Source organism: Pseudorca crassidens, chromosome 10 (genome assembly GCF_039906515.1).
Source record: "Pseudorca crassidens isolate mPseCra1 chromosome 10, mPseCra1.hap1, whole genome shotgun sequence".
NCBI classification, from domain to species: Eukaryota; Metazoa; Chordata; class Mammalia; order Artiodactyla; family Delphinidae; genus Pseudorca; species Pseudorca crassidens.
In genome coordinates, this window is record NC_090305.1 from 37,334,140 (window position 1) to 37,347,184 (window position 13,045).

The 13,045-nt window shown below is 50.6% G+C and overlaps 1 protein-coding gene across 3 annotated transcripts in view; it reads left to right on the plus strand.

Moving 5' to 3' along the window:
* MDGA1 (MAM domain containing glycosylphosphatidylinositol anchor 1) overlaps nucleotides 1-13,045 on the plus strand; it is a 57,889-nt gene that overhangs the window by 17,722 nt on the left and 27,122 nt on the right. For all 3 annotated transcript variants that reach the window (XR_010946852.1, XM_067753111.1, XM_067753112.1), the window contains exon 2: nucleotides 11,190-11,329. Coding sequence is in view for 2 of the 3 variants with exons in the window: in XM_067753111.1 (XP_067609212.1) it covers nucleotides 11,190-11,329 (140 nt within the window). In the remaining variant the exon portion in view is untranslated. The remainder of the gene's footprint in view (nucleotides 1-11,189; nucleotides 11,330-13,045) is intronic.

Below are 13,045 nucleotides of genomic sequence, written 5' to 3' on the forward strand. Positions count from 1 at the left end.
GCCGTCAGGTTGTGACCCCCATAATTCTAACCCCCAGATGGGTGGGGTAATGCTCAGGAACCCACAGTAGCCTGGAGTGGGGGTGGGGGGGGGGCAGAGTGCTGCCCAGCCAGAGTGGCGGTGGTAAGCTCTGCAGAAACACTGTCCTTCTGTCCTGGTATCTAAGGCCCCACCTGCTGTTAAGCTTCAAGATTGATTTTGCTTTCAGGGTTGTTATTATCCACTTAAACAACTTCATAGGAAAAAAACGGAACCCAGTGACCATCAAACATTAACCATTCATTCTAAATTCCCTGCCCACACCTGTCAATATATTTTTACATAGCAGTAAACAGTGGTCCATTCGGCTCTCTTGGCTGACTTTATCTCCTACACACATCTCCTGGTATTGACTGAGCCCTCAGACCTGTCAGCTTAATGGCCGCAGGGCACCCCCTGCATTGATGCGCTGGAGTTTGGTCACCATTTCTCCAGTGCTGGGCATTTGGGCAGATGCCAATTTCTTCTTCTAAATAGCTCTGCCGTGAATATCCTTATGTGAATTACTTTTTCCTTTTAAATTATTTCCTTGGGGCCTATTCCCCAAAGTGAGATTGCCTAATAGGTCATAGGATAGGAACAGTTTTATGGTTCTCATTTCGCACTGCCGGCCCGTGCTACAAAAAGTTTGAGCCGGGCTTGTGCGCAGCCCAGCCACAATGGATTTTTTTCATTTTAATTTATTTTCACTGGTTTAATAGGTGCATTATGGCCTGCTTCTTAACTTCCAGTTTTTACTTCCAGAAGCTATATTTGGGTCTTTTGAACACCTAATAATAATAAGACCTGATCTGTGCAGAACTTTACAGTTTACGTGAGACACGATGAGCCTAATATTATTGGCCTCTGTTTTGTATGGTGAAATGGGGGTTTAGTCAAGTTAAGCGCTGGAGTGGAACTTCCAGCCAGTTCTTGCAGGTTTGGTTGGAAAGAACTCCCACCCACTTGCCACCATCCCGTTCTTTCAGGGGGCCCAAGCCCCGCCCCCCCACCATCCTGTTCTTTCTGAGGACCCAGGTCCCCAGATGCTCATTTCAGCCCCAGTCCAGTGCCTCAGCCCCCTGTCTCCCTCGGTTCCCACAGCCAGGCCTGTGTCAGGCTGCAAGCTGTGCCCTGTGCTTCAGGCTTGGGTCTCAGCTCGGGGGGTGGGAGGAAAACACTGGGCTTTTGGGTCATAGGGGCCTTTGAGGGTTCTTTGCTTTAGCGAGGCCACTGCTCCCTCCATTCCCTGGCCCAGGGTTGGCCAAGGCTCTGCATTCTGGGTTGGGGGCCTGGACCTGGCAGTGTGTCTCTGGTCCCACCCAGGATATCCCCCATCCCTAGTGTTGGTCACAGGTACGCTGGTGCCCAGGTGACTGAGCCTCAGGCTCCAATAAACAGGGTTCCTCAGGGGCCTGTCAGGCTCAACACTGGAGGCTTCAACTCTCAGACTAGGGGGACCTTCTCAGGGTGGACACACCCTTAGGTATGAGTTTGTTTGTTTTTTGCAGTAGGCGAGCCTCTCCCTGTTGTGGCCTCTCCCGTTGTGGAGCACAGGCTCAGGACGCGCAGGCTCAGCGGCCATGGCTCACGGGCCTAGTCGCTCCGCGGCATGTGGGATCTTCCCGGACCGGGGCACGAACCCGTGTCCCCTGCATCGGCAGGCGGACTCTCAACCACTGCGCCACCAGGGAAGCCCCGTGAGTTTGGTTTTATTCTGCTCCCTTCTAACTATACTTCTAGAGCATCTACTAGGCAGCATGTGCTGTGATTGGTGGATTCCATTCTTATTGTATTTAACACTCTCAATAGGGAGCATTCTTATGCCCATTTTACAGGCAGGAAACTGAGGCTGTAGACTAGAGAGTTAAATGATTTGCCCCAGGTCACACAGCAATTATTGCACACAATGTGAATGAGAATGCTGTGTCTGCTCCAGCCCTGCCCCTCCCATGGGCTTGGTTCAATAGGTATGCTTGGTCAGTGGGAAGCTTGGTCACCTCCAGAATTTGGCCCACTGCCAGGGTCCAGGGCCAAGTGAACTGCAGCGATGGGGTCTCCAGGACTGCAGATCTTGGTGGGGCTGCGTAGCGGGACCCCAGCAGAAAATTTTTACATGAGAAACCCTATGTCCATGGGCCCCACAGCCCCGGGCCAGGCAGACTCAGGTCCTGGGTTCCAGAAACCATTCTCTGCTCTGATAGGTGGTAGCCCCTCTCTCTCTCCATCATCCTGGATGTTCTTCTGGGGAGAGCTTTCCTTCCAGTGATTACCTCTTTCTGTCCATATTGATGTTCTGGTCTCTCGGGATTATGGCTCTTGGCATCCCCCCAAAGTAGAACTCTTCATTCAGTTTTACATTTTCCTCTTACAGGCCCTTGGAACAGGTTCCCAAAGGGTCCCAGGCTATATGATCAAATGGAAAGGGAACTGAAATTTATTGAGCACTTACTAGATGCTAGTGATTATGCTCTGTACCAAATGTGCATTATCTCGTTTAATCCTCACAACCCAGAAGTTATTTTCACTAGAGCTGAGATGTAGTATTATCCCCATTTTACAGATGAAGAGACTGAGGCTTCGAGAAGTTAAATAACTTGCCCAAGGTCACATAGTTATTACAGGAGAGATAGAGCCCTACCTCCTGCCCCTCATACTACACCATCTGGGCAGCCCCTCAGACTTGCATTTACAGCTTCGGCTCAAGCAGTGCCCAACTTGAGGCATGTGCCTTTCTGATCTCTCTTCCCTGAGTGTCCTGCCTATAATGTTAGCACTGTCCTAGGGCACCTCATTTGTTGACAGTTTTGATCTCCCTGCCCACCAGGGAGAAAGTCCCTTTATAGTTTCCCCCAGGGGACCTCAGAGCCCCCACTTAGAGGGCTTTCTGGTGGCCTGTCCTAACATCCCTGAGTGCATTAGTTGTGTGCAGATTAGACTTCCACTGGTATGCCGACAGTGAAGATTCTATGAGTAGAACCTGGCACTCTCAAAACCTGTGTGCCTTCTGATGGGGCCAGGGTGTAGGTGCAGTGGTGCCAAACCTTCCCAGGGACGGGGGCACAGATGGACTGGCCACCACTTTCAGCAGTGCCAGGCTCTGCCGGAAGCATCAGGCTGTGCAAACAGTATCAGCTCCTGAAAATGGAACCGGGCCTTACACACAGCGGCAGACCCTGCGAGCCCTACCAGGCCCTGCCTCTGACTATGAGAGCAGAGCTTGTTTTCATGCTCAGTCATGGTGACAGGCTGGCAGCCTGTGCCCTGATCTTTCAGCTGTGGCTGCTTTCCACACTCAGTAACAGTGCTCTTGGACCCGGAGGTCAGAGATAGATACATACATACTCAGGCTGGGGAGAGATTTTTGAAGCCAAAGGGGAGGTCGGCTGAATGTGGATCTGGTTTTGGTAAGCAAAAAAGACGTATTGCTGAGAGCAGACTTTAATAGAGTCGGCAGCAAGGGGAGGGCAGAGGTGCTTCAGGGAGGGGGATGTGCCTGACTGCCTCTGCATCCTAGAGCCGAGGGCAGGACAACAGGTGCTCAGGAAATGTTACAGAAGGGATCCATCAATCAATGGTAAGTTAACAGGCGATCATATGTGCCTTTGAAGGGCTGGGAGGCCAGGGAGCAAGAGGGAAGATGGAGAGAGAATCATCCTGGACCAAGGTCTAATGCCCTGAGACAGTGACCAGAGGTGGACGGGGCAGGGTGTGCTGATGCTTCCCCTCAAGATGACTGACATTAAGGAGAGGCCAGGGAGGTGGTACTGGTGGGGGGACTGGTTCAAACTTGTTTTCCCAGCATGGAATTGGCACCTCCCCTAGACTCCAGAACTCCTGAGAAGCCACCTGGCCTGCCCCCTGGCCAGCGGCCGAAACAGAGGGCAGACTTCAGCCAGCTCTGCAGACAGGGCTGTGGGGAGGGCAGGGCGAAGCCCCACTGTGGAGAGCACAGAGAGCAGGGTTAATTTTCCTGAGAGGTACACATTTGATGGCCTGTGGTCCGCAGGAGAGGTGTGTAGCATCATCTCTGGCAGAAGGAGGCCCAGGAGGAGCCAGCCGAGCGCCTGCCCTGAGAGCCTCCTTTCAGGCCCCGGCCGCCATTCTCTGAGCAGCTAATTAAAAGAGAAAAGCCTGTTAATATTTCAGCACTGTTAACTCTGCTAAATTATTAAGTGTCCATTTGCATTACATACACAAAAGGATCGATAAACATGTGTGTGCCAGGAACTGGGAGAATGAGGGAGGAGTAGTTTCTAAGGATGCCATGTGCGACAGGCCCAACCAGTGACTCAGAGACTATGTCCTGCACCTGGAGCCCTGTGTCCTCAGCACTGTGCCCGGCACTTGCAAACTGGAAATGCATGGGGCTTAGCACAGAAGTCAGAGAGTCAGATGGACTCCAAATCAGCAGGGTGTCCTTGGGCAAGTTACTTAAACTTGCTGAGCCTCAGCTTCCTTATCTGACTAGTGGGAACAATAATAGACTTGTTGTGGGCAATAAATAAGATAATAGATACAAAACACTCAATAAAACGCCTGCGCAGAGTAATATTATTATTATGTATATATTATTATGTGATCGTTATATCATGGTGTTGGGAGGGAGACCTGAGACATAATTCCAGCTCACAGTAATCCCTCCTTGTTTCCTTTCTGCCTCTCAGCAGGCCTTTGTAGACATCATTCTTATCCCACCTCTTCTAGACTATGCACTTCCCTAGTGCAGGGCCTGAGTGCCATAGCTCTCTGTACCCCCAGCACCAAGCTCAGCACGTCACACTTATAAGGATTTGTTGAATGACTATCTGATAGAAGGTAGGACCAGACCACAGATTCTGTTTCCATATCGCCTGGCCCGGAACACTCAGTGATGCTTCCAGGAGGTGGTTAGGGTGATGGTACTTGCCCTGCCATCCTCCAGTAACTGGGAGATAGAACCAACTTCAGGTGGGGGAGTCGGCAGCACCCCCTTCTTCTTTTCTCTCCTTGCCTTCCCACCACTCTGCTCTGTTTGGAAGTTTCCGCAGCCTGCAGACACACTTCCCCTGAAATAGTCAGGAGGGGGAAGCAGAACACCAGATCCCACTTGGTCATGATTAACCTTTTAAAATTTAGGGTGGGGAAGAAAGCTGCAGGAAAGCTGATGTGATGGGGCTTTTCATCAAGGGTTTTCATTCCCTTTGCTGTCTGTCAGCCTTGTTTGGCTCCACATCCTACTGTTGCATCCTCGTGTACTTTGCCAGTGTCCCCCACCCCCTTGGCTCGCAGCTGGGGAGAAAATTCTCTGATGGGGGATGGGGGTCCTTGATGAAATTCCCCTTCTAGGTTCCAGCGAGAATTCTCTTCAGAAGGCCACGGAGCAAGCTGGAATTTGCCTTAACATGCGTCCTTGAGAGTTTGTGGCTTCCTCACTGGGCCTCCTGGGTGCTGGCAGTCCCCACCCCTACCTACGGTTTGGGGTGTACACTTTTGGAGGTAGAAAGGAGTGAGCTGATAGACCAGAAGCATGTGCCAGGGACTTGCCATTTCTGCTCAGTTGCCCTCCTTAGGATGCTGCCTCATTGGTGACATGTCTCATGCCGCTTGGTTACTCTCAACCAAGGGGCTGGGGAGGGGAATGTTACTTGGCTCCACAGCCATTATACTCTGTTAGGAAAGAGCTTTATGGTCAAGTGGAAAGCACTGGATTAAACCAAGTTACATGGATGTGTTTATTGCAGGACTTTTCAGGGCCTTTAATAGTATACTCTTGTGTGCTGAGACTCTGAGAGGGAGAAGATGCAGCATCCTTATTTGGCGATGGGCTATCTGTGAGCATTTTATGGCACACAGGTTTGGCAGACAGTGTTTTCCTTTTCCATGGGGTTTGTTGCTAAATATTGGGAGAGTGAAATAGCAGAAGTCTCATAGGCCAGAAGCAGGGAAATTGTTCCACAATCCTTCCTATTTTCTATCCACCAACGTGGCGTCAAGCAGAGATAAACAAATCCAGCAGCGCCTCTGGAATTCAAAGGGAGCTTGTTACAAATACAACCTCTGAGGCCCGCCCCTGAAGAGTCAGGGCTAGTGGTTCTGCATGGGCCTGGGAATATGCATTGCAAAGGGCTCCCCTAGTGACACAAAGCGGGGGTAGAGGAGTCCGTGGAGGGCAGTGAACTGAGTTCCAAGCTAGTGGGAAGAAGGCCTGGGTTCGAGCCCCAGCTCTGCTACTGTCCTGTGTCTGTGAGTGGACAGGGTGTTCCCTTCTCCAGGCCTCAGTCTCCTTCTCTGCCAAAGGAGGCTAACTAGGACGTGCCCTTTCTGGCTCTCAGAACTGAGGCAAGGAGCTTGCAAATATACAGTGGACCCCAGGAATGTATCAGACCTCAACATCTGTGGCAGATAAGACATCGTCCTTTCGTGCGAAGGCCTTGCAGTCCGCTGGGGAGGTGGGGTTTTAAGAGGAGTGCAGGATCACTTACGGAATAATAATGCTGGCTGACACGCTTGATGGCTTACTGTGTACCAGACAGTTTTAAGCACTTTACCTGAGTTTACTTATTTATTCCTCTCCACAACCCCATTTTACAAATGAGAAAACTACGGCTTAAAGAACTTGCTAAAAGTCACAAGGTAACTTTCTGAGAGTTAAGTGTGTAAGAGGGACGCTCAGAAAGGGCTCCATTCCATCCCTCCCCTCTGGTTTTCCGACTCCCTGCACAGTCCTCAACATGAACTCTGAACACGTTCATGAAACATCCCTAATGGTTTAGTGTCTGCTTTGAGCGGCTCCACCCCTGAGATATAGAGGGGGCCACAGAGGGTGGTCTTCTGTCCCCACCTCTTGCTCCTACTTAGTCATCTCAGGAGCTGCCATTTGTTGACAGAACACATACTGTTTGGCCAGATGTTTTACATATATTGTATTCAACCCTCACACTAGCCCTGGGAGAAGGCATTATTGTTCCCATTTTACAAATGAAGAGGCTGAGGCTCAGAGAGGTTAAGTAACTTGCCCAATGTCACCCAGCTAGTGGGTAGCAGAGCCAGAAATTAGTCCCAGATTGTCTGCTCTTTCCACCTGTCTCCAGCAGATCCCTTCTCCGCCCACTGTTCCTTTTTTCACGACGCCCTGCTTTAGGGTCATCTTAGCACTTAACACACTCTGAAACCATCCGTTCATTTCTGTTTCCTTGTTTGCCATCCATCTCCCCAACAATGCTCTTTCAGAGCTGGTCTTTGTTTGCTTTTCATGACAGTCTCTCTAGCATCCAGGGCAGCGGCCTGCTTTTGTTGTTTGATAGACTGAATGAAGGGATTATGTCATGGTGCCTCTTGACTCAGGCCCTGGCCTGGTTGCCTTTAGAATCAGAAAATGTTGCCGCTGGTAGTGACTTCCTGGGGTGTGTAGAGTGAGAGGCTGAGGCTCAGTGGGACAGAACCCCTTTGGGGGTCTGTAACTTGGTGGGATCTCCGTTGGTTTAGGGTCGGAAAGCAGTTCCAGCCATTCCAGGGGTGAGCAGAGTCGGGGAGGCTGACTCATGTTAATGAAACTCAGTGGGGGTGACGGGCAAGTTGGAATGTCTATGCCAAGGGGGTCTGAGTGCTTTGCAATTAGGCAGCACTTGCACCAGAAGGCAAATCTGAACCGGGAAGAAGTCAGCCATGGGAAGTGGCTCCTCAGGTAGGACTCAGAGTAAAGGGAGTGGGTAATTGTAATGGTTAGTGTCCACTGAGGAAGCTGGGTAACATCAACAGACAATGTCATCAAAGCGGGGGTGGATGCTCTTTTTTTTTTAAATCTAATTGAAGTGTAAAGTGATATAGTAAAATCTTAAGCAAATACCTTGATGCATTTTTACGTGTACATCCACCCGTGTAACAGCCGCTCAGATTAAGGCTATGAACATTCCCATCTCACTAGATGGGATCCCACCTCCTCCCCAGAAACTTCTCTCGTGCCCTTCCCAGTAAATAATCGCCCACCTCCACCCAAGGGCCACCACTGTTTAGATCTCTGTTACTATAAGGTTGGTTTTTCCAGTCTCGAATTTCAAATGTATGAAATCATACACTATTTCCTCTTTTATGTATGAGCTCTTTCACTCAAATTGTGCTGTGAGATTCAACAGGGTTGTTGTGTCTATCTGTAGCTCTTTTTTTCACTTCTGTGTAATATTCCATTGTATGAACGTGCCAGGATTTATTCATCCTTGCTGCTCTTGACGGACATGTGGGTTGTTTCTTGTTTTTAGCTATAATGAATAAAGCGGCTATGAATATTCTCGGACCTATTGTTTGGTTGTCACAGCACTAACTTCTATTGGGTACATACCCAGGAGTGGAATTCCTGCATCATGGGGTGTACCCTTGTTTAGCCTGAGTAGGTGCTGCCAAAATCTCTTCCAAAGTGGTTCTACTATTTTAGAGTTGGATAGTCTTAGGAGTTAATGTCATTAAAGGGCATTAGATAATCTTAATGATGTCATCACCCATGATGCCAGCTCATAGCCCAATGTCCAATGAGGAAGAGTACCTGTCAGGTGGCCAGAGGCCTTGTGTCTGCTGGCCAGGCCTCACCTTTTCTGGCTTGGGCTAGCCAGGCCCTGAGAAAGTCCAGCTCTCCAGCTCTTTTTCAGTATTCCTTATCAGTCACCAAAGTGTCTTTCATTACAACACTGCCTGGCTACGGGCAAGCCACAGTGTCCAAGATTACAGCTTATCTTCCATTGGAGCCTGTTAAATCAATGTCTTCCTTGTTGAGAGGCACCCCAGGCCTCTTGCAGACATCCATGCAGCCTTCTGGGCTTATCAACAACTGGCACACACATCACACATTGGTGGGTTTTTTCCTGAGGACCTTGGCCACAGATGGCTATCTTTTCCAAAGCATCTTCATTGCAGGGGATGATAGTTTCAGACCCATTCCCTAGATTCCAGGGTGCATCTTATACAGGGCCCACGTGCTGTTTATAAAATTCATAGAAAGTAGGAGTTGAAAAAAGACCTCAGAAGTCATCTAATACACTCCCCTCCTATAGGTGGGGAAACTGAGGCCCATGAGGTTTGACTTGCCCAAGGTCACACAGCTTGTCTCCTGACAACTGGCCTAGGTTCATTCCTCCATGGCAGCCAGACTGGACACTCAGACTCTGGGTTGGTAGCCGCTGCCACTGTTTGTTTGCAGAGACTCTCATGGTTAAACACAGCCTACATCACCCCCCAGATGGCTGCCCCACAAACTTCTTGATGTGTGGCCGGGCTGCCTCTGTGGACCCACCTCTGTAATGAGTTCATGACTGTCCCATCAGTGTTGGTTGGAAAGACTCTGTTAAGGTGCTATTTGTGGCGACAGTAGAACACATCAGAGTTCTACTAAGCACTTCTCATTTATCCTGTGTGATGATCACATCCACCCTTGTGAGTTCTCAGGGTTGGTAGCATTCTCTCCATCTTAGAGATGAGAAAATGAAGGTCCAAAAATCACTAGTGTTTTACCCCGGGTAATATGGAATATAAAACTGCCCTATCAACCTGCAGGAAGCCCCCCTGTTTTCTGAGGGCTGGTTCAAAAGCTGCCTCTTCCATAGAGCCTTCTGTGATTCTTTCTCCAGCAGACAGTGGTGTCTCTCTCCTCTCACCTCCTCTTTACCTTTCTTAACAATGCTTAGCAACTTCACCATGGCATATTCCTATAAATTCATTCATTCAGTGTTCACTGTGTACCTGCTATATTCAAGGCTTTGCGCTGGGGATACCGAGGTGTGAAGCTCATGGTCTGGTAGGCAGAAAGATAAGAATGCTGAATTTGGTAGACACGCAGATTGATGCTTTGCTGTTGCACTGGAAAAGTGATGGATACAGAAGGAGGGAGGATGTAGGTCAATCATGGAATGCTTCCCGGAGGAAATTACACATTTTATGAAAAGGTTTTATCTCACCTCCCTGCACCTCTTTAGGGCAAGGACTGAGTTTTCACCCCCTTGTGTCCCTCGTGCCCTGGATTAGCTCTCCTGCCTCCACTCCCTCCATCCTCATATGTGAGCAGACAGGTTTGAAATTGGGGGCCTTGCCCTCCTTCCCAGAGCCCAAGTACTGGTGGGCTGGGGGCTGGTTTGCCTTCAGGACAGTGAGACTAAGACACTGAAGGAGGGCCATGAACTTTTCTGGTTCAATCATTTTCCCTTTGGGTCCCCCAGCCATATCGCAGCTCTGGTCCCCCAGCCCTGGTCAGATCCCAGCCCTGGCCACTGTGAGAGAGGTTAGGGAGGATCCAAAGTCTTGTGAGAGCTTCCAGGCCCCCGGTGAGAACTTCCCTCCCTTGGAGAGGAGGCTGGCATAGGTTCAGAGAGCAATGAGGGAAAAGTAACAGGCGTTTGGGTGAGGGGAACGTGCAGTCCCTGGGGCTGGGGGCCATCTTAGTTAGGTTCGCTGAAGGTTGAGCCTTGGATGGTTGGTGGCAGTGAGTTCAGGCAAGTGATTTGCTGAGAAAGTGCTCTAAGGACCAACTGAAAGGGGACAAGGGAAACAGCCAGGTGAAAATGTGGTTTAGTTGACTTAGTCTCAGCCTGTTCCCTGGGGTGGGGTAGGGGGCCTCTGGAGCATGAACAGAACCACGGTCACCCCAGCTTGAGGCAAGGTGGCTGGGCTTTTGCATCATGTCCACCAGTCATTGGGGTGTGTATGTATTGGGGAAGGGATGACCTCCTATAGGCATGTCTGGTCCAGGCAGCTCCCACTGGTTGAGGGCAATTCCCTGGGGCAGGTGAGCTCTGCGTGCCTAGCAGCTAACACAGCAGCTGGGAGTGGAGGCACCTGCCAGATACAGGGAGCTGGGCAGAGCACCAGCAGCCTGCACGACAGGGGGCTGCTAAGACATGATGCTCACTGGGTGATAACCACTCTGCACAGATTACAAAGCCCCCTCACAGTCCTCAGCTCACTGAAGAGCACAGATCTCTTGCAAGGGCCGTGGGATGGGGAGGAATTGCCCCTGTCCTGAGTCCCTGGCCCTTCTGGTCTGGCCCGGGGCCCTAGGAGGATTCTTTCCTGAGCTCGATGGCATCAGGCCTCTGAGGGATGTCATGGAGAAGTATGGGCTGACCCCTCCCCCTGACACACTCAGGAGGGAGCCTCAGACCCCCTCTGGCCTTGGTGCCTCCTGTCTAAACCTCCCCATCTCCCGCCAGCTCCAGCCCAGGCTCAGATCGTGCACGCGGGCCAGGCGTGTGTGGTGAAAGAGGACAACATCAGTGAGCGCGTCTACACCATCCGGGAGGGGGACACCTTGGTGCTGCAGTGCCTTGTCACCGGGCACCCTCGGCCCCAGGTAAGCCCCTGGCCTGGCTTGAGCAGGCCCCTCCTGCCCCACCCCGCTCTGGGATCAGAAGAGGCAGTGGGAGCTGTGACTAGAGACAGACAGCAGCACGTCAGCAGAAGACAGGAGCCTGGGGCTGGGGAAAGAGCTGGAAAATAAACCCTGTGGGGAAGGGCTAGAGGCTGTGGGCTTACTCACCTGGAAATATTGATGACTGAGGGCAAAAACTGAATGTCAGTTGTTCAGTTCCGGTCCAATCCCTGTATCTGTTGAGCAGACGCTCTATCAGATATATACCTTCAACCACTGTCTGAAGGCAGACCACGCGCCAAGCACTGTGCTCGTTACTTTCTCCAGCGTTTTCTCTTTGGAGCCTCGCAACCGTGCTGTGAGGAAGGCATCAGGGCCTCCATTTTAAGCTGAGGAAATCGAGGTTCAGAGAGGTTGGGTAAACTCCCAAGGTCCCCAGCTCTTGTGAGGGTGGGAGCAGAATTCACATCCAGAACCAGCATTCTCTGTAACTTGGTACACTTCCTCCTACTTCAGGAGGCTTCCGGTAGGCAAGCCCCACACTTTTGACATTAAGAGACTCAAAGCTATTAGAAAGAAACAGAAGATGCGGATCTGGAAAATCTGGGTGGATTTTGTCCCAGACGAAGTGTTTGGTTCAGGCAGGAAGTATTGGCTGGTTCACTGAGAGCTGACAGGTGGAGGCAGGAGGGGGGGCTGGAGGGATGGGTAAAATTTGCTGGCGAGCTGCGGTGACCTTTAAAAGCAACAGAAAAGGTTTTGATTGGATCCTAGGAAGCACAGTGATTGCAAAATCCTTTCTGGGGGGACAATTTTGGGAACAGGGACAGCTTTAGTAGGTTTGGTCTTGAGACAAGCAGATGGACAAGAAAACTCCTAAAGACTTTTTCAAACGGAAACTATCATCACTGCTTCCTCCTTCTTAAGGTTGTTTTTTGGAAGTGTAAACAACGCTGCCAGTCTTCAGGTTGGTGTTTGCATAGGTGTGACTTTAGGCATGATGCTCCCTAAAGCCAGGGAGGCAGCTGGCCCACCTCTCCCTCAGGCTGCACTGGCCATCTGTGTGTGTCCCCTTGCGCATCACATGTAGGAGTCGTTTGTGGCTGTGGCTGTGAGTCCATGCACCCATTTTCTATTTCCATTTGTAGTTTCATTATTCTTCCTGCTACCTAGGCTCAAACCCTTGGGCTCATATTTGACTCAGCCGCATATCATTCCCCACACCTAGCCAGGCTCCGAGGCCTTTCTTTTTATGTCTCTTGCATGGGTCTCCTTCTATTCCTCATTACCCCTTGAGGTCAGACCTTTAGCCTTGTCCCTTGGACCACTGCAGTAGACTCTAACTGGCCTCCCATTCTCCTACATCTCCCCCTCCAATCCATTCCTGCACCCTACTCCCAGAATCATCATCCTTAGACCTGCTACATGATATCACTCCCCTGCTCAGAAACCTTCGATGACTCCACATTACCTACCAGACCCAGTTCAGGCTCATAGGGGTGGAACTAAAGACACCCCCCCACAATCCAGCCCCCACCTGCCTGTCCTGTCTGATGTCCCACGGCCATCCTCCTCACACCCCGTCTTCAGTGAACCTGTCCAAATACACCCTGTTCATTCTTGCTTTAGCCACTGCTCTTTACCTGTCCTGAAATGCCTTCTAGTGCCTTTTGCTCATTTCGTTACAATAAATATTTA